The sequence below is a fragment of the Camelus ferus genome, chromosome 9 (genome assembly GCF_009834535.1).
Source record: "Camelus ferus isolate YT-003-E chromosome 9, BCGSAC_Cfer_1.0, whole genome shotgun sequence".
Lineage (NCBI taxonomy): Eukaryota > Metazoa > Chordata > Mammalia > Artiodactyla > Camelidae > Camelus > Camelus ferus.
The window spans coordinates 11410388-11432078 of NC_045704.1; the positions used below are offsets into that span (position 1 = coordinate 11410388).

Consider the following 21691-nt stretch of genomic DNA (forward strand, 5'->3'; position numbering starts at 1 on the left):
TTAATAAAGCTACTGTTATTTAAAAAAAAGTCCGTCCCCAACCCCCAAGATAATATGCTCCTTCAATAATAAATGGTCATATTCCCCTGAACCAATGACTGTCCATTTCACTTGAAACAGGTATTTACGTCCTCTCGCTAAATTAGCCTGAGTGTAGAGCTCACACTTAAAGATAATCCGACTCCCTCAGTGGTCTTTCTGGGACACCGTGGGCTTTTTCTGTGTGATCATCACAATATCCTTAGCTTCTAGGACAGAACCAAGTACAGAGGAAGGATTTGACAAACACCGTAAGTGAACAAACCGACTCCGTCTAAGGCTGTTATTTCCTAAGTCCCTCTGCAATAATACAAACTTCTAACAGTTAAAGGAAGACATCCCAGTTTTCAACAAACCCTTCACCTGGCCTGGGGAAATGGAAGTGACACATACACGCCCCGGAGCCCACTGGTCCCGTATTAGCCCTGTTGTGGCTTTTTGTTCATAACAATCTTCCACATATTTATACGTTTAAAAACTTCACCTATTTGTTTCCTCTACTTAGTTGAACGCAGGCTTCATTTATTTGACACAACAGAGCAATTGATGTTGTGTGTGTTGGGGTTAACATCAGATTACGCCTCTGTATCAATGCACTCATTTAAAAGGATGCATGTGTCACACGTTCCCAGTCCCAGCATTTACACAGCCTCTCTCAGTACACACTCCTCAGCCACGATAAGAGCTAGAAATTTTCACTCAACGCTTTTCCTCTAGACTGTCTGACTTTTTTCCTACTGGTTTTCGGTGACATAAAATAAAATATAATTGACGACTGAAGGCACCACCACATTCACTGCATTCATAAGGCTTCTTTCCGGGGCAAACCCTCTGTTATCTCCTGTGGGTGCACATCTGGCCACAGGCTGTCCCACTATGACTACATTCCTGTTCGCCAGGAGCTCGCTGAGGTTTACGGGTGTCTGAGCGGCCACAGAAGGCACCTGCACTGTCACCGTATTAAGGTTTTTCTCTTGGAGCACCACACTGCTCTGGGATGACCTGTGACTCTCCGAGGGAGGGTGTCCCACCTTGACTGTGTGCGTTTTCTGATGTTTGTTGAGGACTGACTTCCCTCTGAACGATTTCCCACACTCACTGCAGCTATAGGGTTTCTCCCCCGTGTGAATTCTCTGATGTATAACGAGCTGGGGCTTCTCGATAAAGGCTTTCCCGCAGTCGCTGCATTCAAAGGGTTTCTCTCCTGTGTGAGTCCGCTGATGCTTAATGAGACCTGTCTTCTGAGAGAGCGTCTTCCCGCATTCACCGCACACGAAGGGGGTTGTTCCCGTGTGAAATCTCTGATGGGCTGTGAGGCATGTCTTCTGGCTGAAGCCTTTTCCACATTCAGTGCATGTGTAAGGTTTCTCGCCCGTGTGAATCCGCAGGTGTACCATGAGATTGCCCTTCTGGATGAAGCCCTTTCCACACTCACTGCATATAAATGGTTTCTCTCCCGTGTGGGTTTTCTGATGTACATTGAGCCCTGATTTCTTGAGAAAGGCTTTGCCACACTCCGTGCATTCATAAGGCTTTTCTCCTGTGTGGGTTCTTTGATGTTCGGTGAGCTTGAACTTTCTGAAGAAGGCTTTCCCACACAGGTTACATCGATGGGGCTTCTCTCCCGTATGGAGATTCTGGTGATCAGTGAGCCAGGACTTCTTGATGAAAGCTTTCCCACATTCACCACACACGTGAGGCTTCTTGATTTTTTGAGTTTCCTGATGCCTGATGCACTGGGGCTTAGCGCTGATAAGTTTCTGGCTTTTGGGGAACTGAATTTCAGTATGAAACTGTTCACTGTTGGCATGGAGACAGGATTTCCCATCTCCAGTAACCTCAGCTGGGTTCTTTATCTCGTAGCTCCTGCTCTGGTGAAGAAAAGTTAAATGTGATTTCAGACTTTTTCTGTGTAAATCAAACATTTGATTTTGCCTGAACAGAAAATGAGTTCCGCTCTGAAGAACAGAATTTTCCAGTGGACGGTGTTCATGCCACTGTTCTGGTCTCTTCTCCGTGCTCTCATTTTGCAAGTGCTCCCACAGGTGATCGTCAACTTTCCAGGTTCCTAGGAAAGAAAAGAAGAGTGAATTCTTCCAACATCCTGATTTGGAATAAAGGTTTATCTTTAAAAACACTTTGATGTGAGGTGTCTTTCTAGTGACGACCTTATGGTATGAGTGTAAATAAAACTCCATGTTTGATGTTCTTTGTACATCAGAGAAAAACAGTCATAATGAATAAATACATATCTGGCTACTTTCTAAATACGATTTCCTGTGAGCAGCAGAGCACAGCTTGCAGGACTGCCTCACCCGAACTGGTAAGGGACAGACCCACTCATTCCCCAAACCCTTACAGATGACTTCCTTTCCCGGAATGATGCTAGTCTTGGGAACTCACAAACACACTCCCCCAGTGCCTGCAGCCTGCACTATGGTTTGCTAAAACCACTGATTGATTTTTTATTGAAGTATACCTGATGCACAATGTTGTGTTAGTCTCACGTGTACAGCATAGTGATTCAGTTCTACTTTTTCAGATTCTTTTCCATTATAGGTTATTACAAGATAGTGAATACAGTTCCCTGTGCTCTGCAGTAAGTCCTTGCTGTTTATCTATTTCATACATAGTAGTTTGTATCTGCTTATCCCAAACTTCTAATTAATCCCTCCCTCCTTTCCCCGTTAGGTAGCCGTAAATTTGTTCTCTGTATCTGTGAGTCTGTTTCCATTTTGTATGTAAGTTCACTTCTTTAGTTTTCTTAGATTCCACATATAAGAGAGATGATATCTGTCTTCCTCTGTCTGACTTACTTCACTTAGTATGACCACCTCTAGGTCCATCCATGTTGCTGTAAATGGCATTATTTCATTCTTTTTTAAAACCCAGTTGAAAGGGCAGGGACAGATGCAGGGAAAACAGCTGGAAGCTGTGAGCACTGGTGGGAGGGAGCGATGGAAAGGGAGAGAGGTGGACGAATTGGGGTTCATTCTGGAGGAAGACAGGCCTCCCCACGGATGCACTGCTGTGGGTGACGCAAGGGACATTAGGAAAAGGACACAGCAGAGAACCCCGAGCACCTCTAACTTTCAAACGACACCTTGGAGACGTTCCCTTTCCTAAAAGAGGTGCCTCAGCCCCTACTGTTCCCTTATGCAACTTAATTTCACCACAGCACTTTTCACCCGCTACACGTTTTTTGTTTTTTTTATTTTGATTAATTTTATGTCTCTTCCTCTTAGAATGAAAGTTCTTGGTCTATTTGTTTTTTCAACTGCTGTTACCATCCAGCATACACTAGACTACCGAAAAAATAATTCCTAGAGGAATGAATCAAGGACGCAATCACACGTATGGAACAGACTGGGAGGTTTAGGCAAGAAGGTAGGAATCCCTCTGAGCAAGAGGACGTATCACAGAGATTACGGAAAGAAGAATTTCCTGTCATGTGACAGGTAACGCAGTTAACTGGGACTTAATGATATCAGAATATGGGGGGCGGGGGGGGAGAAAGCTTTCCAGAAGTAAATACAACGGTACTGTCTATAATGAATGAGAAAAAAGTTCAAAATTAGTAAATACACAAAGGAATGAATTCGAACTTAGCAAGAGTTATGATGAGGTGTAGGCTGGAACTGAGAGTGGAAAGGTGCAGTGCTTAGAGGACAGGGAGGAACTCAGTTTTGTCTCTGGAGAGAGGCCTCGGCAGGTGCAATTTCACAGCAAGGGAGGGGAGAGTATACAGAAGGGAGGGATTTGAGGACCCAGGGAAAAGAAAACTGTGCAAACAAGAAATCAGGAGGTGGGTAAAATAAAGAAAAAACAGATCCCAGAAGAGACAGTGTCTTCTCTAAGAAGGGACATATGTCTCTCTAAAAGCCTACAAAGAGAAAGAGGTCTTGGGAGGGGGAGGGCATGGCTCAGTGGCAGGGCCTGTGCTTAGCATGCACGAGGTCCAGGACCTCTGTTAAAAATCAATCAATCAATCAAATTGCCTCCCCTGCAAAAAAAGCTTTTAAAAAAAGAGGTCTTACAACAGGAGAGATGCATGGAGGCCCTGCTTACCCGTCCCAACCTCCCTGACAACTGTGACTCTGCTCGGACCAACCAGAGTGTCCTTTCCACGGCTTGTCGCCTGGCCGGTCTCACACTCACCTGAACGGGTTCCACAGGGGACTTCATCTTCTATTGTCCAGGCTTCTCCTTGACCCAACCTGGAGAGTACGTCTGGCGTGCTGGCTTCATACCCTGTTCATGGAAAATGAGAGAAGACGCAGACCCACTGAGTTGGACGTGGGGTCTGTGAAGACAGCAGAACGCGACCTGTGAGGACTGAACGATGCCACAGCCTGCAAAGTACAGGCTCTTCTCTCAGGAGAAGGGAGAATACACACACTTCTTGTGGGCCCGAGAATCTACCGCGTCGGAGCACCAGACGCTCCAGAGCTCCCAGACGCTGAGAAAGGAAAGGCGACTGACTGCGGCCCCTCCGAGTGACCCGGGGAGCGTCCTCACCCACGGACACCAGGTGGCTGTAGTTCTCCAGCATCACGTCCCGGTATAGGGCCTTCTGGTCCGGGGACAGGAGCTGCCACTCCTCCCACGTGAAGTCCACGGCCACATCGTCAAATGTCAGGGATTCCTGTAATAGCAGTGGAATTTAATGCAGTGATGCCCTTTTCATGATATGGAAGAAATGTTCACGTGTTTCAGCTCATTTCCACTTTATAGGCTGCATCAAGATATCTAGTAGGTATTTTTTAAATTTTATTTTTGGGTTTTTTTCGTGGTTAGGAATAATTTTTTTTTATTTTATTTTTGGGGGGAGGTAATTAGGTTTATTTACTCATTTTTAATGGAGGTACTAGGGACTGAACTCAGGACCTCATGCATGCTAAACAGGCACTCTACCACTGAGCTGTACCCTCCACCTCTAGTAGGGTTTTGATTTCAATATATCATTGAAGAAGCAAATGTCTAGCAAAATATTCTCTAATGGTGAGTCACCCATCCATCCATTTGTCCAGTTAGAAGTTTCTATAATGTGTAGAAGTTAAATCTTGTTAATCTAGAAACACAACATTCACATATACACACGACAGACAAAAGATACACACATTTATACTTGCAGATTAATGGAAGTGATTTGTATAGGCACCTACAAATGCATCAGGGAACAAAGGGGAGAAGAAAACAAACCACAGGTCACCTGGGCCTGGATCATTTCCTTCAGTTCTCCGAAATGGCTGGCGACAGGGGGACTCTGTCCTTGTGTCTCCTGGATCTGCTCTGAATTTCTGTTCTGAAATCTGTCTTTAATTGAGCATGTCCCCAGAAATGCTATACAGTCTTCCTCTTCCACTGATGCTTTTGCTCCTGGGGAGGCAGGACCTGTGGGTTGAGGAGAAAATTCAAGCTGCACGTACATTTCCTCTGGGCCCAGATGCTACCGCTGCTCCTGAAACTCACCTGAACCCAATGCCCACAGCATCACTAAGTGTCCCTTACCTTGGTGTCCCAGAAGATTTTATACCTCCGGCCAAAAAGCCTAAGACTCTGACCGCGGTGGGGGTGTTCCTTTACTCTGTGAAGCTGAAGTGGGGTGGCTGTCAAAGGAAATGGGGTAACTGAGACCCATCCCAGCAGCCTCGGGAGCAGGAGAACCTCAGGCAGCTCAGTCACACAAAGGGACCATCTGGAAGGAGGGGAGCTGGGCGCTGTTTTCCTTTAAACCCTATGCGCTCAGGTACCTCTTTAAACGTTTGTGTATGCCCTGCAGGTACACACACTTCAGTTTGAAAACCAATGTACTGGGCAAACCAGAGGCGTTGTCTTCTGAGCAATGATGATAATATCTTAGGAGGTTTTAAATACATAAAAAATTAAAATACAAATTAATAGTACATAAATTAGTAGGTGGCAAATGAAAATGAGGTGCTAGTAATTTTCTTAAAAGTACATTATTTGTGGTGTTACCAGAAGAGGGAAATGTGATAATAAGAAACTCATCCAAAAGAAGGTATGATTCTGAGTTGGAATATGTGTGTGTGTGTTTTTAACACACCACCAAACAATTCTACACCCCCAGCTGGGTGTCCTGCAGTTCTCCTCAGCTCTGACACTACCTACCTGGAGATAAAACCAGATCCCGCAAGTTAACCGCTCCATCCTCCAAGACTGGTCCCCACCTCCTACTTCCTGTGCGAACATAAGTCCAGCTTGTCACTTGTGCTTCTGACCTACTGGCCACGGATCACAGGTTCCAATGACTCCCCCCTAAATCCTTGGACTGATTAATTTACCAGAGCAGCTCAAAGAACTCAGAGAAACATTTTCCTGACTATATTTACTTATTATAACTCAGGAACAGCCAGATGGAAGAGATGCCTGGGACAGGGTGTGTGTGAAGCATGGAGGAGCCTCCACGCCCTGAACGGGAGCGCCACTCTCCCTTTACAGCCACACGTCTACAAACTCAGGAGCCACTCCACTCTGAAGCATGCATCTGAGATATACACACCTTAAAAAATACGAGCATATTTGGACAAGAGGACGTGGACACAAATTTTCACAGCAGTATTATTCACAATTAACCAAACTGCAAACAATACAAGTTTAATAAACAGTATAAAAACCATATACTCAAACAATGGAATGCTATGGAAAAATTACAGTCTTTGCTCAGCTTGCACGTTAAGAAGGCTTTTTACATTTTGGGAGGATTGTAAAAAATAAAGAAGTATATGTGGATAGGTAAACAACAAGGTTCTACTGCACAGCCCAGGGAACTATATTCAATGGCTTGTAGTAACCTGGAATGAAAAAGAATGTGTGTGTGTGTGTGTGTGTGTGTATACACACAACTGAATCACTATGCTGTACACCAGAAATGAATACATTGTAAATCAAAAAAAAGGAAAATACTTTTAAATTGCAAAATAAAAAACAAATAAAAGCAACTCTCCTAAAAATAAAGGGATTGTAAAACAAATAAAGAAGTATATGGAGGGAGGTTATAGCTCAGTGGCAGAGCGCCTGCTTAGTATGCATGAGGTCCTGAGTTCAATCCCCGGTACCTCATTATTAATAAATAAATAAACAGACCTAATTACCCACCCCCAAAAAAAATTTTTTTAAAGAGTGTAAACCAAGTAAATAAATAAACAAAAAGAAATATATGTGAATAAACAACAAGGTCCTACTGCACAGCACAGGGACTATGTTCAGTACTTTGTAATAACTTATAATGGAAAAGAACATAAAAAAGAATATACGTATATATGTGTATATATATGCATATCTGAATCACTATAGTGTACACCAGAAATTAACACATCATAAACCAACTACACTTTAAAGGATTGTACTCAGTTTTAAAAATAAATAAGTAAATAAAATAAAGGTAAAACAGATCTGGGACTCTATCAGGCAAAAAGACCAAAAAAGCAGCAGTGTATGTGAGCAAATGTCTGTGGCTTGCAAATCCCAAACTATTTACTGTGCGAATATTTACATAATACATGTGCCCGACCCTTGTTACAGAGGGAAAAAAATACACCTATGTGCAAAAGCATGAATGAGTTTCACAAATACTGGGCAAAAGAAGTCTGACATTAAAAAATGCATGATGTAAAGTTACACTGATGCACAACTGAAAACAGGCAAAACTAAATAAACTATAATGATCAGAAAATGATTAATTATATTATAAAACCATAAAGAAAAGCCCGAAAGTGCTTGCTATTCAGACAGGATAGTATTTACCTCTGGGAGTGAGGATGTAATATAACTGGGAAGAGGCTTACAGAACACCACTGGGGTGCTGGCAGTGTTCTGTATCTTGACCTGGGGACTGTCTATATAAATGAACATATTTCTTTTATACTAATTTGCAGATCTTTTAAATTAACAAAGAAATGGAAGAGCTCAAAAATACTAAAAGCTGTTATTTGAAAAGGCCAATAAGCATACATATTTAGAGTCAAAGGAGAAGGTTCAAATAAAGGATATAAGGAATTAATGGGAGACATGACTCAGATAAAATATGGGCTTTTTTGATCTGAAACAGCACCATGAATATCTTTATGTCCTTAAATCTGAAATCCTAGATTTATCCTCCTGAAAACATGTCAATTTCAGACAAGATAGCAGGTGAATTTATGAGCAGGCAACAAGACAAAGATGTTCAATATCATCCCTACTTTTCAACTTTGTACTGCAGAGTTGAGCCAATGCACTAAAATAAGAATGAGTTATAAACACTAGAAAGTAGGATCGAACATTTTCTTCTTTGTTTTTGTTTTACACATTTTTAAATAGATGAATAGTTGATTTACAATGTTATGTTAGTTTATGATATACAGCATAGAGTGATTCAGTTATACATGCATATACAAGGACCGAACATTTTCATCAATACCACTATCAATATGGAAAAAGAGATTCAAGGAATTGCTTATTTAAAAGAGAGAAGGCTAAGACTGCACCAGAAACCCCAAAGCAGATTTTTACATATAGAGCTGGCTAAAACGGCCCAGGCACCTAGGCTCATTTCTTAGCACTAATTCAATCACTAGCAACGGGAACTCGAATCACATGATTGTCTAAGACCAACCAGGACTTACTAATAAACTGGGATATGGGTCAACTTGCCAGACGGATAGATAATTAAACCAAATGGAGATTCTGTCAGCAAAGAACAAAGTGTTCAAATATGTCAGGGAAGTAAGTTAACAGTGCTCGTTTCTACATATTAGTAAGTGAGTGGCAAACATTTCCTGCAAAGAGAACAGACATAGACTTTCGACTCTGGGGACCAAAGTGTCTCCGTCACGACTATATTCTGCCTTTGTAGCGCGAAAGCGGCACAGACGATACAAAACAGATAGGTGTTGCTGGTTTAGTCTCTCAGTCGAGCCAAATCTTTGATTAAAAGCTAAAAATCAGATGGTTTTGAACTCCTGCCCTGGGCTGTACCGCCTTCTGTTCCAGCAGCCGAAGTTGGAACTTTATCCCAACCTCCAGCCAGGGGTCCTGGGCGTACAAAGCTTCAGCCCTCAGAAGCCTCTTTATACGGCAGACACCAAGTACACACTTCCTTATTAATCTGAAACCCGGCCCAGACACTCACATGTGACCACCCCGGTCCCCAAACCACTGAGTCCCAAATGAAACCCCCAACCTGAACCATACACTGCGATCATCGTAAATGCCACCTGCAAGCCCTGCAAGCGGCGCGACCTGCAGAAGCCCACACCCTGACAACTGTGACAAGGGCACTGAACTTGAGACTCTTCATCGTACTGACTCCCAAGACACCCCACGTCCCAACCACAGACAAAACCCGCGGCTGGTTTCCCTCAAATCCCTCATATCCGGTTCCCACCTGGTTTCCCGTTAAATACCTTCGTCTAGACGGTTCTACCCTCTCCCTCCGCCCCCGGCAATAATCCCACGGGTCCAGATTGCTCCACGTCCACTCGGCACCCTGGGTAGAACAAAACCACCAGTGGGACCAAAGAAAAAAAAAAATCCAGAGACAAAACCACACACTGACCTAATTTTCCCCAGACCGACTAGAACCCTAAACGTCGTACTTCCGTGAACTGCTTGGATTTCTAGACCAGTCCACCTCTGTCTACGGCGGCCGAAGTGGACCTGCGGTGTTTGAGGAAACGCGGAGACCGGATTTCCGGTGTGTCCTTGGGGAGGCAATATGTCCGCGCCCAGGTCGCTGCTACCTGGGGGCGGCCATGTTGAGACACCTGACGTACAGAAGGCAAAGAGGGCGGGTTTGGGGACCAGGAGCCAGAGATGGCCAGGGCAGGTGAGAAGCCCCTGAAGTTATCTCATTTGCTGGCGCTGGGACTCTTGCAGAAAACAGGTAAAATTTCAGTCTCAAGCCTCGCAAGGCAAACATGGTGCAGAGTAAGATGCTTTCGGTGGGCTAAACAGAGAAGTAACATGGCCGCGGCGTATATTATCCGCTTTGTATTAAAACAAACAAACAAACAAAAAAACAGTTTCCAAACGGGGAAGCAGTTCAGGTGTCGGTAGGCACTGGAGAACGCACTCCTAGAAAGAGAAAATATAATACACCTGGTAAACGACACCACGGAAAGATTCCTGCCGGAAAATAGGCTGCAGGAAGCTGTTTTTAAAACAAAGAGACTCGCCGACTTAGTAAACAACCTTATGGTTACTAGGGAAAGGCGATGGGAAGGGATAAATTTGGGAGTTTGAGATTTACAAATGTTAGCCACTATATATGAAAATAGATTTTAAAAAGTTTCCTTTGTATATAGCACAGGGAACTATGTTCAATATCTTGTAATAACCTTTAATAGGAAAAATATGAAAATCAAATATATGTTTATATCTGCATGACTGGGACATTGTGCTGTACACCAGAGACTGACACATTGTAACTGTACTTAAATTTTAAAAAAATAAATAAATAAAATAGTGCTTTTGTAAAACAAAAAGATTTCCAGAAACTGGTACACTGTGGGGCTGGCCATCAACTAGGGAAAAGGGCTGCCGGGGCGAGCCTAAGTTGTGACTGGAATAGGTCACTAAAAGCGAGTCCAGTAAAGGTCTGGAGTCAGTGGGAAAAGCACAACCTGAATCCATCCTCATAACGCAAGGGTGATGATGGATACAGTAATCCAGGATTTAGGGCAAAGAATGTCAAAATTGGGTGTGCATCAGGCCATTGTTAAAAACGCTGAGTGCTGGATTCCAGCCCCAGAGGTTCTGCTTTAGGAGATGTGGGATGGGAACTGGGAAATTTGCATTAAGTTTCTCAGAAAATCCGAGGCAGGAAGCCTGTCATATACAGTCATTGGAAACAGTGCTGGAATTTCTCTAGTTACAAATACTATGATTGGGGGCCTCCCCTCAGCACTTCAGTCTTGGCTTAGACTATATCCAGAGAAGCGGTATGGGGGCACTTCCCCCATTATTACCAGTAAATTATTATAAATTACTGTTACTGGGCTTTATTTTTCTTCAAAGGACTTATCACTTCCTGACATAATCCCTTTACTATCTCCCTCCCTTGCTATCCTGTAACATCCAGAAAGCCTTTTCCTTTGCCTGTTTTGTTCACTGATGTTATCTTCAGTGTGTAACACAGTGTTGCTGCTTTAAAATATACCTGGAGTGAATTGCCCAATAACCCAGCTTTTAAGGTTGAATTCTGAGACGGCCACAGAGTGTCAAACTTCCATTTCCTTCCCTACGAGCTGGACTCACTGTTTATAACTTGGGTAGGTGGATAACTACGGGATAGTTAGGAAAGGACTCTGGAGAGGGAGAGGCCAAGAGCCCAGCTCCCAGGACGGAGAAGGAATAATGAGGAAAAACCATATGGGTCAATTCAGCAGGTAACAGAGAAGCTGGAATTTTTGAATCCACTGCATCGTTTAAGAATGTCACCTCCTATCTCCTGTATTCTCCATTCTTAGAGACTAAGATTCTTGTTCTGTTTATTCTGAGGCTCCTTTTGCTTTGCTCTGCCCAGTTGATACTGTTACCGCGTCTCTAACCACACATGGTTTGGGGAAGACAGCCGTGTTCTTCAGGATGGCCTTCCAAAGACTCACGGCCTTCAATGACAGAATATTCTGATAAGCCCATTAGCTCATTCATCTTCGAAATCAATATATGATGTCTTAATTTTTCCATGCTGGGAAATATTAAAATCATGTAAACCAGGGCTCGCCAACGTAACTTTCTAGGATTATGGAAAGGACCGATTTCTCTCAGGAGATACTTTTCAGCCATGTACTTAGCTACAGAGTTCTGCTCCATTATCTGGGCTGTCCGATGTGGCAGCCTCTAGTCACCTACGGCTGCTGACCACTTGAAACATGATTTAGTGCAAGTAAGGAACTAATTGTTTCTAAGCTTTAACATTTAAATAGCAAAAAAAAAAAAAAAATTCATCAAGGAATTTTTAATCTACTTGGGGAGATAAGACACGGGCATTTAAAAAAAAAACTTACTTGTATCTTCAAGTGCTTAAAGCCCATTAAGAGTGGTCCATGCCATCCCTCAAAATAATATACCACTTAAACAAGAAACTTTTGTACCCCCTTGAACCAATACTCCATATTTGCTATGGACTGAATGTTTACGCCCCCCAAAACTCGTACTTGGAAGCCTTACCCAAAATATGAAGGGGTTGAGAAGTGAGGCCTTTGAGGGGTGACTGGCTGATGAGGATGGAGTCCTCGTGAAAGGGATTAGTGCCTTTATAAAAGGCATCTGAAGGAGCACCTCTGCCCTTTCCCGTGTGAGGTCACAATGAAAATGACTATCTTCTGTGAACAGCCTGCATTACACACTGAATCTGCTGGCACCTTAATCTCGGACTTTGTAGTTTCCAGGACTGTGAGAAATAAATTTGTTTTTATAAGCTACCTCGGCTATGGTATTATTTTACCGCAACCAGAAACTAAGAAAATACCTGTTTCACCTGGTGTACATACTGACATCCTCTTACCAGATTAGCTGGTGTGGAAAGATAATCCAGTTACCTCAAAGCTCTCTCCAGGAGACCATGGGCTTGGTCACTACGGTGTCCTCACTCCTAGAACAGGACCCAGTGAAAAAGAAGCATTCCACAGATACTCAGTACCTCAACAAACTGACTCGATCTAAGACCCAAACTGGCTCCACCTAAGTCCCTTTGCATAACCTACATTTCTAAAAGTTTAAGGAAGACATCCCAGTTTTCAATGGATCCTTCACCTTGGCCTGGGGAAATTGAAGTGATATATACATGCCCCATATCCTGCTGATCCAATATGAGCCCTGTTGTGGCTTTTTGTCCATACAACCTTCCACGTTTATATGTTTAAAAACTTCACCTACTTATTTCCTCCACTTAGTTGAACTCAGGCTTCCTTCATTTAACGGACACAAAAAAGCGACTGCTGTGTGTGTGCTGGCTTGGCCCTCAGATTATGCCTTTGCATCAATGCCTTTTATTTAGCACGATTCCCAGTCTCAAGATTTATACAGTGTCTCTCAGTATAGACTTTCCAGCCATGATATGAGCTAGAAATGTTTGCTCAATAATTTATATCTTTTACACATAGTAGGGCTCTGAGTTTCTCTTCCTACTGGTTTTCTGTGACATAAAATAAGACATAATTGACGACTGAAGGCACGACCACATTCACTGCATTCATAAGGCTTCTGTCCGGGCAAACCCTCTGTTATCTCCTGCGGGTGCACATCTGGCCACAGGCTGTCCAACTATGACCATGTTCCTGTTTGCCAGGAGCTCGCTGAGGTTTACGGGTGTCTGAGGGGCCGCAGAAGGCACCTGCACTGTCACCGTATTAACGTTTTTCTCCTGCATGGGCTCACTAGTCTGTGAGGAGCTGGGACTCTCTGTGGAAGGACTTTCCACCTTGACTGTATCTCCACGTTTCTCTCTTGTGTGTATTCTCTTATGTTTAACCAGGCAAGACATGTAGGCAAAAGCTTTCCCACACTCACTGCAGATATAGGGTCTCTCTCCCGTGTGAGTTCTTTGATGGACAATGAGCTTTTGCTTTGTTGTGAAGGCTTTCCCACAGTCGCTGCATTCAAAGGGTTTCTCTCCTGTGTGAATTCTTTGATGTTTAATGAGACCTGACTTCTGGGAACAGGATTTTCCACATTGACTACAAACAAAAGGAGTCTTTCCTGTGTGAAATCTCTGATGGGCTATGAGGCATGTCTTCTGGATGAAGCCTTTTCCACATTCAGTGCATATGTAAGGTTTCTCACCTGTGTGAATCCGCTGATGTACAATGAGATTGCCCTTCTGGATGAAGCCTTTCCCACAGTCACTGCATACATATGGTTTCTCTCCCGTGTGGGTTTTCTGATGGATATTGAGCCTTGATTTCTTGAGAAAGGCTTTGCCACACTCCGTGCATTCATAAGGTTTTTCTCCTGTGTGGGTTCTTTGATGTTCGGTGAGCATGAACTTTCTGGAGAAGGCTTTCCCACACAGGTTACATCGATGGGGCTTCTCTCCAGTATGAATTATCTGATGATCAGTGAGCCAGGACTTCTTGATGAAAGCTTTCCCACATTCACCGCACACGTGAGGCCTCTCTATTTTTTGAGTTTTCTGATTCCTGATGAATTGGGATTTAGTGCTGATAAGTTTCTGGCTTTTGGGAAACTGAATTTCAGTATGAAACTGTTCACTGTTGGCATGGAGACAGGATTTCCCATCTCCACTAACCTCAGCTGGGTTCATCTCATAGCTCCTTCTCTGGTGAAGTAAAGTTAAATGTGATTTCAGACTTTTTCTGTGTAAATCAAACATTTGATTTTGCCTGAACAGAAAATGAGTTCCGCTCTGAAGAACAGAATTTTCCAGTGGACGGTGTTCGTGCCATTGTTCTGGTCTCTTCTCCATGCTCTCATTTTGTAAGTGCTCTAGCAGGTGATCATCAACTTTCCAGATTTCTACGAAAGAAAAGAAGCATAAATTTTTTTAATACCTTGATATAAGGTGTCTTTCTAGTGACAACCTTATGTTATGAGTATAAATAGAACTCATGTTTAAATGTCCCTTGCACATTGGAAAAAACAATACAATCAAGGCAAAAGAAAAATAGTTAGTGTAAAAAACAAGGTTGGGGCAAGTTGAAAGGGAAAGAAATAGCTCAGTGGTAGAGCGCATGCTTAGCATGCATGAGGTCCTGGCTTCAATGCCTGTTACGTCCATTAAAAAAATTTTTTTTTTAAAAAGCAAGTTTATGTCATTCACAATGAATAAATACAGATTTGGCTACTTTCTAAATATTGGCTTTGCAAATCATGCAGAGATTAAAAATGCAAGATATTTCCTGTGAGCAGCAAACCACAGGTTGGAGGACCGCCTCACCCAAACTGGTGAGGGACAGACTCATTCATTCCACAGATCCTTACTGATGACTTTTGTGTACCAGGAATGGTGCCAGAGTCGGAGGTACACAATCACGTTCCTCCTGTTCACGGAATCTTCGCTATAGTTGGGTAAAAGCATTTCAGAGGACAGAGACAGACACAAGGAAAACAGCTGAAGGTTGTGAACACCGGTGGGTGGGAGTGAGGTGGAGGGAGATCGGGGTTGATTCTGCAGGAAGACAGGCCTCCCCACGGATGCACTGCTGTGGCTGGCGTGAGGGGAGTAGAGGTAATGATTCAGCACAGAACTCTGAGCACCCCTAACCTGCCCTCTCCACAACAGACCTGGTTTCCCAGCCCAATTTCCTTCTCCACCTGGCATCTCCACCCCAGTAAACAACAGCTCTGCTCTGCTCTTTAACCACCACACAACTTCTCAGCATCACCCTTCATCTGTTTCTCTCGCTCACACACCATCTCCACCTCAGTGATCAATCCCACTTGCTCTCCTTTATAGATACACCCAGACTCGGACCGACATCTGCCCCTTCCACCCTTGTGAAGCCAATCGCTCTCTCTTGCACTGCAGCAGTAGCCTCCCACCTGGGCTTTCCTGTTCCCCTCCTGCAGGCTTCTGTCTGTTTTCTACACATTAGCCAATTGGATCCTTCCAGCATCAGTTATATCACATCAAGCCTCCTCTGCTCAAAACTCCCAAATCTTTTCCCATCTCATTAGGAATAAAATCAAGGTCTTGACCTAGATGTCCATCGACAGATGACTGGATGAAGAAGGGGTGTGTGTGTGTGTGTCTATATACAGACATATACATACACACAGTGGAATATTACTCAGCCACAAAAAAGAAGAAAATAATGCCATTGGCAGCAACATGGATCGTCCAGAAGATAGTCATTCTAAGTGAAGTAAGCCAAAAATCAAAAGAAAAATACCATGTGATATCACTCATATGTGGAATCTTAAAAAAAAACACACAAATGAACTTATTTATGAAACAGAAATAGACACTCACAGACATAGAAAACAAACTTATGGTTACCAAAGGGGAAAGGGGGGAAGGGATAAAATAGGAGTTTGGGATTAACAGATACACATTACTATATCTAAAACAGACAAACAACAAGGACCTACTGTATACCACAGGGAACTATATTCAATTTCTTGTCAAAACATAAAATGGAAAGAATCTAAAAAGAAAGTATACATATATACATATATATATATATATATATGTATATGTATAACTGAATCACTTTGCTGTACACCTGAAACTAACTTTGTAAATCAACTATGCTTCAATAAAAAATATGAATTGGAAAAAAAAACTTCTAAGGGAAAATAAAAAATAAATCAATTATACTTCAATTAAAAAAAAAAATCTCACAGTGGGAGGGTGGAGCTCAGTGGCAGAGCACCTGCTTAGCATACACGAGGTCCTGGGCTTTATCTCCAACACCTTCAATCAATCATTCAATCCAATCACCTATTTCCCCTAAAAAAAGATACACATCATTGTATGTATGTATGTTAAAAAAAAATTAAATGATAATTTTTTTCTTAATCTCATTTTGCCTTCTACAGGCAGCGTATCCAGAATCTGACCAGCACTCACCCTTCACCCATGACGCACCCAGCCATTCTCCCCGTCTCTGTGTTGTGCAACAGCCTCCCACGTGGCCCTCCTGCCTGCACCCCCGCCCGCTACCGTCTACACAGTGCCCAAAGGGGTCATTTGCAAATGTAAATCATTTCACGTCATCCCAGGACTCTGGAACTCCTCATGCTTCATCTCATGAGGAGTAAAACTGCAGTTCCCTGGAATGGAGAACAGGACCAGCCTCACTCTCCCCGCCCCCAGCTGTTCCTGCCTCTTTGGCCTTTTCCCGTCATGTTTCTGGAAGCTCGCTCTGCTCCGTCCCCACGGGCTCCTTCCTGTTTCTCAAACACATTCCTGGCTTGGGCTCTTAAACTTGCCATCTCTATGCGGAGAACTCCTAACTCAGCAGCACCTGACTTCCTGCATTTTTTGGTTCAAAGGCATCTCATCCAAGAGGGTCCTAAAAGAGGAGCCCCAGCATGACCTACATTTTTTTTTTATCACAGCACTTTTCACCCCCGTGATGTATTTTTATGTTGATTAATTTCTTTTTTTTAAATTTGTTTCTCTCTTTTGAATTGAAGTATAGCTGGTTTACAATGTTGTGCTAGTTTCTGGTGTACAACACAGTGATTCAGTTACACACATATATATTCCTTTTCATATTCTTTCTCATTCTAGGCTATTGTAAGATACTGAATATAGTTCGCTGTGCTTTACAGTAGGACTTTGTTGTTTATCTATTTTACACAGAACAGTATCTGCTAATCCTAAACTCCCAGTTTATGCCTCTCCCACCCCTCCCTTTCCATATTAATTACTGTAAGTTTGTTTTCTATGTCTGTGAGTCTGTTGATTAATTTCTTGACTCTCTTCTGTTAGACTGAAAGCTCATGATCAGTCTGTATGCTTTTTTTTGACTGTCCTTACTCCAGCATATACCAGGCTATCAAACAATGTAAGGAATGAATCAAAGAAACAATTACATGTATGGAACACAGTGGGGAGAATTTAGGAAATAAAATGGAAATCCATATCTTGGTGAGCAAGACCATATCACATCATAGAAGTCATGGAAACAAGAACTTTAATTGAAAGGTAACATGGTTAGCTGGGGCTAAATGTCATCAGAATACAACAGGAAGAAAAATGAGAATTTTAAGGATGTGAATACAATGGTAATGTCTACAACAAAAGAGAAGAAAGTTCAAAATCAGCAAATACACCAAGGAATTAATTTGAAGCAGGAAAAAGTTATGATTATGGGTTTCCCGGAGGGAGGGAAGATGATCCGAGGCCCCGACAGTCACCAGGAACTCAGGAGAGCTGCCACAAGATGAGTCACTTATGCAGAAGCCACACCTATGGGGGATCACACTGGGGAGATGTCAGTTCAGGTGGCTTCTCCAGTGAACCAGTGAAGGAGCTTATTAGCTTATTCGAATGAAGAAAACCTTGAAGGTTAGGAGGTCATTTGAGAAAATAGAAAAGAAAACCTTTGGAGAAGGTATCTCAGTGTGGGGATACGGCGCAGTGAAGACCAGTGTCTTTGGGGCACAGCATCCAAGAGGGGGTGGATGTCAGGAGGGAAAGCAACATTACCACTGGAGGGGAAGGTACAGGCATCAGAGGACAGGGAGGAATTCAGTTTTGTCTTTGGAGAGAGGCCTCGGCAGGTGCAATTTCATAGCAAGGGAGGGGAGAGTACACAGAAGGGAGGGATTGAGGACCCTGGGAAAAGAAAACTGTGCAAACAAGAAATCAGGAGGTGGATAAAATAAAGAAGAAACAGATCCCAGAAGAGATAGTGTTGTCTCTCAGAAGGGACATAGTTCTCTCTAAATGACAAAGAAAAAGAGGTGTGACATCCAGAGAGATGCACGGAGGCGGGGCAGACAGAGCCCCAAACCCCCGTCACAGTGGCGACTCCTCCCTGACCAGCTGGAATGTCATTTCCACGGCCTGCCCCCCTGCTGGCCTCACACTCACCTGAACTGGCTCGGCAGTGGACTTCGTCTTCCATCATCCATGGTCGTACTTGGTCCAACTTGGAAAGTACACCTGGGGCGCTGGCTTGATAACCTGTGCATGGAGAATGATACAAGATTTAGACCCACTGAACTGGGCCTGGGGTCTGTGAAGAGCACAGAATGTCACACTTGAGGACGTGACAGAAGAAAACACACCCCTCTAGGTGTCTCCTCCACTGTCAGTGCTGCTTCACTTCCTACACCAGACATGTCACTTTTCACCACATCAAGAAATTCCTCGACACCAAGAGACACTGGCTGGGTGTCCTACAATTTAACTCAACTCTGACTCTATCTGCCTGGTGATGGCGTCAGATAACACAGGTTAGGGGGTCACTCCCGCAAGACCACCCCTCTGCCCCTTCATTCCTGGCACCCATTGTAAATTCAGGTTGCTTCCTGAGTTTCTGATTGACTGTGAGTAGATCAATGGTTCCCAAGACTCCCTTCTTGGTCACTAGAGTGGCAGACAGAACTCAGAAACAGAGTTTCCTTACTAGGTCCCTGGTGTATTATAAAAGGATGCAACTCAGGAACAGCCAGGTGGGAGATACACAGTACAAGGTGTGTCGGAAGGGACAGAGCTTCTGTGCTCTTTCTTTTTAATTTTTTGTTTTTTCTTTAGGCTTTTTTGGTGGGGTGAGGAATGGGGTAATTAGGTTTATTTATTTGTTTAATGGAGGTACTGGGGATTGAACCCAGGACCTCATGCATGCTGAGCATGCGCTCTACCACTGAGCTGTACCCTCCCCACCTCTGTGCTCTTTCTGAGCGCACCCTTCTCCGGGCACCTCCAGGTGTCCATCAGCCCGAAAGCTCTCCTTCTGGGGTCCTTCTAATGAAGCATGTGCTACTGATTACATCAGTAGCCTTTGGTGATTGGTTTAATCTCCAGCCCGCCTGCCCTCCCCAGAGGTGAGTGGGGAATGGGACCGAAAGATCCAACCCTCTAATTGTGGTTGATTCCCCTGGCAACCAGCCCCCAAATGCAGGTTATGGGGTGGCTTTCCAGAAATCACCTCAATAATGTAAACTCAGATCTGGTTCAAAGGATCTTGCTTTATGAGTAACAAAAGACACCCACTTCTCCTTTACCCTCTTATAACTTATTTTAGGAGCTCTATGCCAGAATTGGGGGTAAAGACCAAATAAGCATATTTCTTGATATAAATCATAATATTGCACATAGCTACAAAGTAAAGCCTTTTCTCTCAGGAGAAGGGAGACTATGCCCACTTTCTCAGTCTCGAGGGGACTGAGAAAATCTACCACATCAGACACTCCAGAGCTCTCAGACGCTGAGAAAGGAAAGGCCACTGACTGGGGCCCCTCCGAGTGACCCAGGGAGCGTCCTCACCCACGGACACCAGGTGGCTGTAGTTCTCCAGCATCACGTCCCGGTACAGGGCCTTCTGGGCAGGAACCAGGAGCTGCCACTCCTCCCACGTGAAGTCCACGGCCACATCACCAAATGTCAGGGATTCCTACAACAACAGTGGTGTTTAATGAAGTGATGTCCTTTTGACGAGATGGAAGAAATGTTCAAGTTTTTCTTCTCATTTCTACTTTAAAGGTGGGATCTATATATCTAGGGGTTTATTTGTTTTCTTGCTTTGTTTTTTTTAATCTTTTTTTTAACTGAAGTATAGCTGATTTACAATACTGTGTTAATTTCAGGTGGCCAGCATAGTGATTCAGTTTTATATATAATATATTTATTTCAGATTCTTATATATACATAATATATATATTCTTTTTCAGATTCTTTTCCATTATAGGTTATTACAAGATGCTGAATATAAGTAAGACTCTGTTGTTTATCTTGTATTTTTAATGCAAATGGAAGAAGAAAGCATAATAAAACTATTAGGATCAAACTAATTGTAATTGTGTATTCAGTCAACCATCCATTTACCGTTAGACCTTTCTATAACGCATAGAAGTTAAATCTTGTTAACCTAGAAACACTACACTCATGTATACAGGACAGACGTACATGCTGATGGCATCAGGATGACTGAGCATTTATAGCCAACCAATCAAAATCTTTTGTGAAAAGACTCAAGATGCCAGAATTACAAGAAACTACATGTTTAATAAGCCTGTTTAAGGTGTATGAAGAAACTTATTTTCTGGTATGTGTACTTTGTTGTGATCTGTCTTCAAATATATCCTTAAGTCAGTTGTGTAATTAACAAAAATAAAGGCAACATAAGAAAAAGTGGATTAAGAATTTGGCTTTGAACATGGAAGCCAAGAGAGAGTCAAAATGCAGAGCCCAGAGAAAACAGTCCCCACAGAAGTGCTCTCACTTCAGACACCAGCGGCAGGCTCAGGGGTCCCTTGGCTCACCCTCACTTCAGAAGAGCAGGCTACAAACTCCAGGGTCCCAAACACCCTCAGACACAATAATTAGCTAGAATGCCTCAGACAACTAACAAATCCACTAGGGAACAAAGGGAAGAAGAAAACAAACCACAAGTCACCTGGGCCTGGATCATTTTCTTCCGTTCTCCGAAAATACCTGGCAATGGGCAGGCTCTGTCCTTGTGTCTTCTGGATCTGCTCTGAATTTCTGTTTTGAAACGTCTTCAGTCAAGCGTGTCCTCCGAAATGCTGATACTAAATCCTGTAACTTCCTCCTTCAACTGATGCTTTTGCTCCTGGGGAGGCAGGACCTGTGGGTTGAGGAGAAAATTCAAGCTGCACGTACATTTCCTCTGGGCCCAGATGCTACAGCTGCTCCTGAAACTCACCTGAACCCAATGCCCACAGCATCACTAAGTGTCCCTTACCTTGGTGTCCCAGAAGATTTTATACCTCCGGCCAAAAAGCCTAAGACTCTGACCGCGGTGGGGGTGTTCCTTTACTCCGTGAAGCTGAAGTGGGGTGGCTGTCAAAGGACATGGGGTAACTGAGACCCATCCCAGCAGCCTCAGGAGTAGGAGAACCTCAGGCAGCTCAGTCACACAAAGGGACCATCTGGAAGGAGGGGAGCTGGGCGCTGTTTTCCTTTAAACCCTATGCGCTCAGGTACCTCTTTAAACGTTTGTGTATGCCCTGCAGGTACACACACTTCAGTTTGAAAACCAATGTACTG

General features: G+C 43.4%; 1 protein-coding gene across 1 annotated transcript; it reads right to left on the reverse strand.

Annotated features, from left to right (window-relative positions):
- Positions 1 to 524: 524 nt before the first annotated feature.
- On the reverse strand, positions 525 to 21269 carry LOC102506907. Its single transcript, XM_032487386.1, is given in 10 exon segments — positions 525 to 2107; positions 4198 to 4290; positions 4558 to 4684; positions 5252 to 5433; positions 9224 to 9282; positions 13174 to 13249; positions 13252 to 14520; positions 18551 to 18643; positions 19949 to 20075; positions 21078 to 21269. Coding segments are annotated over 10 exon segments (3375 nt in total). The 5' UTR covers positions 21093 to 21269; the 3' UTR covers positions 525 to 773.
- Between the last annotated feature and the right edge of the window lie 422 nt (positions 21270 to 21691).